Here is a 5,381-nt window from a genome sequence, read left to right on the forward strand (position 1 = left end):
GCAAGTCTTACTACACCAAGTCACCATTGCCCAAGATAGCCACAAGCACAGGGCGCCGGTATCTCTGCAACAGCCACTTAACATAGATCATTGATGTGGGTATCGCATGATTTCTGCCAGGATTGGTCTTATCACCCTTGATCCAAGTAAAGCTTCTTTAGTGTTCAAAGTCTCCGGGATAATCATTTACTAGTGCGGGTCAAGGAATGTGAATCATATGGAGTCTTGGCACAGACTATGGGAATACTGATACGGTGGGAAGAAGTTTGTATATTAACCATCATGATGTTGTATAAGAGTAAAAGGCACAGAGCTAAAGGAGTCATTTCAATAAACACCATTGATTTATTCTGTATAAAAAGCTTACAACCAAACTTTTATAAAAAGTTCAGCATGATTTAAGTCTGATCATTACACATTTGCAGAAATAGAACATTTCTGCTACTGTACAAGGGGGATTAAGGGGGAAGAAACGTGGAATAAAGAGTTCACAACGTCTTATTTATCTATATACAGCTTGCCATCGAGTCCATTCTGATAAAATCTCTATAGCCGGATACTCCGCTCCTTGCCTTGGTGCTTCACCTTTTTATTTAATAAAAGGCTTAAAAAAGCTGATGGTAAAAAGTGGCAAATCCCTTGTGGTACGACAGTAACTTCCACTCCCCAGGTAGGAGAGAATAGTAAGAATCAAGCCTTCCGCGTTAGGAAAGGTCAATCATAGTCTTTTCATAAATAACTAAAAACAGCAGTCCAAAGCTTGGCTGGGAATGGGGTAAAAAAAAATATTTGGGGCACAAAAAAAAAAAAAATTTGGATGAGTCTCTTCATAGCCACATTGAATCCCCTTGTTCCACGAGCTTCTGTACAAACGCCGAACTCAAATAATGAAATAGAGAAGTCTTGTAGCCATGTTGTGCAAAGAAAACCAGTCAATGTGAACACCTGCAAGAGATTGAGAAGGAGGGTTTTAGTGGACGAGATCAGTAGACAGACTGGCGCCAGTGAGGAAGCCACCGCTGCACATTTAACCAAACACTCATGCTCCAGATGTACACAGGAGCTGGAGGTTAACCCTTCTCGCACTGCAAACCGCGTCTCTATACAAGCTGGGTGTCCATACGAGACCCCCCACCACCCTATTAACCCTTCAAACACAACCCTTCTAGCAAATCTACCACTCCTTTTACCTCCCACCCTCCTGAGATATTACATTCACTATACATAGCGGAGCCGTATGGGAATGTCGCGTACGTAGAGGGCGTCAAGAAATTAATAGGACGATCAGGTTTACCAGGCATGACACAGGTTAAACGGTAACATATGACGGAGAAAGGGAGGAGGGGGGTCCTCCAGCGCGTTCTGTTTGGATTAATTTAACTGCAATGAATGCAGGCGCCAGTCGGCGGCTTGCACCAATTATTTGATTAAATGCAGCCACTTTAAGATGATGACAGGAGCCCACAAGACGTTTAAGGCATTAGGGAGAATCGGCAGCGTGTCTGCATATCACACAATGGGGGGGGAGCGGGTATATAAAAGGGGATTTTGATTATAATGTTAAATACAGGACCCCCATGAAAACCCACATAGTCAACGACAGATCAGAGATCGCACGTCTCCACAGCGCGACACTCACCATTTTGCTTAAGGACAAAGAGCTTTGCTGTCAGTCGTGATAAACTCTGTTGATAGATCAGACGCCTGGAAAGAGAAAACAAGCACGTGTTACTATAATGCGATGAGATGTAGATGAGCGTGGGGATGCTGGGGCACATTAGGGAGGGGACCGGGCACAAGGAGATAGGATGGGTGATCAGCCACCTGGCATGGGGCTCATTGTAGACCCAGCATCACAGCGCTCCCTCAATCACTGCCACAGACGTAGCGATTTTTAACCATAAAACCATACGCTGCAGCGGGAAGATTTCTATACACATTTGATCTAATGAAAATCTACAATGGCCGTGATCAAGACAAATAGAAAATTACTCAAATGTCAATCCAAGATCTAACACATTGTAAATATTTAGGATTGTATCTAGTAACATTTATACATCAGGGTAAACACTCATCATTGTGTTACATCTATGGACGGTTTTAGCTGCAGATTCTAGAGAAAAAATAGATTTAAAGGGACATTTTAACCCCATAATTTCCAGTGTGCAGAAGCGATGGGTGCTGGGGTCATGCACAGGGCTCTGTACCTGCAGTGTCAGGATGCTGATGTCTGTATTGATGGTGGTCAGGGGGCTTCTGTTGGAGGAAGGGCTGGACAGCCTCGGGTGATGCAGACTGACAATGCTGGGGTGAGAGTCCAGGGCGATCTGCAGATCCAGGATGTAATCGATGACATGCTGGAGGATTTCCATCTTGCTGACCTTCTTATTCTGCGGGATGCTGGGCACCAGTTCCTTCAGCTTGGAGTAGCAGTCATTCATGTTGTATAGCAGGCTCATGGGGTCATCCACTGGCGTTTTGCTCCGGGAGATGCCCAGGCTATGCTCCGTTAGGCTGCTTTTCCGGACGGATCGCACGGGGCTGAAAGCTTTCATGTCTGCCGGACTGTATAGAGACGCGATTCCCAATAATCACACAACCAACACTCGTTACTGACAGGCTCTAGAGTGAGCTCAGCGGCTGTGAGCACCGCCTTATATAGCGCAGCACGGAGCGGCTGACAGGTGGGTGGTAACCTATCTTACGATTGGTTGGAAGCGGCGACCGCGCCCTACTATTGGCTGGGTGTTTAGACTCACGGAATGTGAATTCCTTCCGCATTCTAAACCAATGACTGGCGCAGGGGGCGTGGCCTATGTCATCACAGCTGTGCTAGTAAATAGTCGGCCTCACACTGTCACATCACAGAGCGCGGGCTGCGGCGAGCAGGGCGCTCCCGCCAGGCATCATATATTATTATTATACCCGCCTATAGCCGGTGCACCACCCGACCAGCATCTAATAGTATGTGGTATTCTATATGACATGATGTTATATGAGAGTATATACTACATATTATATTCCGTATGACAGGGTTCAGTATTCTATAATATCACATTATAGATGACATGGTATTCCATTATATATGTTTCTATATTCTATGATATTATATTGTACATGACATATATTGCATGATCTATATTATATGATATTACACTGTATATGATCGGGTTCAGTATTATATATGCGGCTATTATATACTTATACTGAGGAATGTATTCATATATGTATTATATATAAATGTACCATTGGGTTGAATATATTAAAGGGTTGTCCGGTTTCAGCAAATTAATTTATTTTCTGTATAAATTAAAAGTTATACAATTTTCCAATATACGTTCTGTATTAATTCCTCACAGTTTTCAAGAGCTCTGCTTGCAGTCATTCAAGAGTAACTTTCATTGTTTACTCTCAAGGGATACAAATCTGCTTACAGTCATGTGATGGACACACAGGTGCTTGGTTTGTTAGAAGACACCGCTCTGATACACATAATGTAACTGTAACGAGCCCAGCACCTGTGTGTCACATGACCATGACAGATTTTTATCCACTGTAAATAAACAATGATGGTGCTCTAGAATGACAGCAAGCAGAGATCTCAAAAAGTGTGAGGAATTGATACAGAAAGTATATAGGAAAATGATAGAACTTTTCATCATACAAAGAATAACTTTTTTATTTGCTGAAACTGGACAACCCCTGATTGGTTTCTATTGATGAGCTCTGATTGGTTTCTATTTTAAATTTAACTTCTAGGCTATGTATGCCTTTAAAAACTATTTAAAAAAAATGTGTATCAGTGTGTTTGGTGCACCTTTCTAATTCGTTTTTATTAAAAATAATTTTGACTTTTTGAGATACAGCCGCTTTGTATCCTGTATACAGAGCAGCTGTATCGTGCGCTGAGACCTGAATCCGTCAGGGGAGCGGCACTGACGCAGGATCCACCGGTTATCGATGTGAACTTAGATGTGATCAGTAACCGCTCGATCCTGCATGTCAGAGACACGCAGGACCGGCTGACACTGAACCCGTCAGTCCTACTGACCTGACGGATTCAGGTCTCAGCGCTAGTTTCAGCTGCTCTATATAAAAGATACAAAGCAGCTGTATCTCAAAAATATATTTTTTATTTTTTTATAAAATGTGATTACAAGGTTGCACCAATCACAATGATACACATTTTTATAAAAATAAATAAATAAATAATAATAATAATTGCTTTTAAAGGTGTACATATCCTTTACTATGTCCATTGCGATCTACTATGAAGCGGGGTACAGCCCGATAGGCGGTTCCTCACGTGTGTCCATACAGATGAATATTCCTTCACTACTTCCTCATAGTAGAGTAATATTTGGAGATAAACAGACGCGTTTGGTTATCATTGTATAAACACCGATAATGAGGAGCCTTTACCCATGGAAGGAATGCCAGGCTCCGGCCCTGTGTTATGGGTAAATAAAGGTGGAGATGGATGAAGACAGACCGCTCGCTTGCTGAGTAATAGAGCGAGCATTTCCACTTCAAGGTCTTGAGAAGTGAAAGCAGGCAGGAGTCTGCGTTCTTCCCCGTGGCTCTGTGTGAGGATAATCTTCTTCCATTTATCTCAGGCTGGCCCTATAGGATGACATTGAGTGTCTTTAAAGTGTAACAAATTGATCCAGTAATAGAAGTGGTTCAGGACCCTACACAGCTCCGGGAGGAAACAGAGCGGCGGCGGGGGCGGCTGCTGGATTCTCTTCTCCCGAAGCCTGATGAGTGGTTTGGAGGGAAAACAGCAGGAGGTATCAGTGAATTGTCACAACATATTAGAAACATAGGCCGGCCTGGTCTCTTCCCCCCCCCCCCCCCCCCCCATATGGACTGAACTACTCCAGTGTATCCGAGATGCAGCCGCATCCGACACGCCAAAGAACACGATGCATCACTAAACAACCCCATTCCTGTACAAAATTCCTTCACTGGTACGAAATACATGAAAAATAGACGCAAAGTCATTTATACCAGAATTACTAAGGGCCTGCTTACATCTGCCTCGGATGCTACGTTAGGGGCCTCTGTCGCGGATCTGTCCGAAAATACCGGAAACAATAGCGCAGCATACTGCGCTAGTGTTTCAGTAGAGCCACGGACACCTCGACGCAACCCATTAAAGTCCATGGGTTCCGTCAGCCACCGCTGGTGTCCATGGTGAAGCAGAACTGGCGCTTCCGGTTAATCTCTTGTTCTGTTACTCTGCCGGAGCAGGACAGAATGGTGAGCGCACATGTGAACGAGGCCTTATCTGGAAGTACAGCCGCATTATAGGGTCTATATTATGACAATCTTCTTCTGAACTTGTTCTATGGTGACCAGTTCAGTAGAATCGTGGGGGT

At 43.8% G+C, this 5,381-nt stretch overlaps 1 protein-coding gene across 1 annotated transcript; it reads right to left on the reverse strand.

Moving 5' to 3' along the window:
* Positions 1-325: 325 nt before the first annotated feature.
* ID2 (inhibitor of DNA binding 2) lies at positions 326-2,616 on the reverse strand. Its single transcript, XM_075863895.1, has 3 exons — positions 2,208-2,616; positions 1,640-1,704; positions 326-945 (listed from the first exon to the last, which is right to left on the reverse strand). The coding sequence occupies exons 1-2, from the start codon at positions 2,553-2,555 to the stop codon at positions 1,648-1,650; spliced, it is 405 nt and encodes a 134-aa protein (XP_075720010.1). The 5' UTR covers positions 2,556-2,616; the 3' UTR covers positions 326-945; positions 1,640-1,647.
* Positions 2,617-5,381: the final 2,765 nt, after the last annotated feature.

This window comes from Rhinoderma darwinii, chromosome 4 (genome assembly GCF_050947455.1).
Source record: "Rhinoderma darwinii isolate aRhiDar2 chromosome 4, aRhiDar2.hap1, whole genome shotgun sequence".
In the NCBI taxonomy this organism is placed as follows: Eukaryota; Metazoa; Chordata; class Amphibia; order Anura; family Rhinodermatidae; genus Rhinoderma; species Rhinoderma darwinii.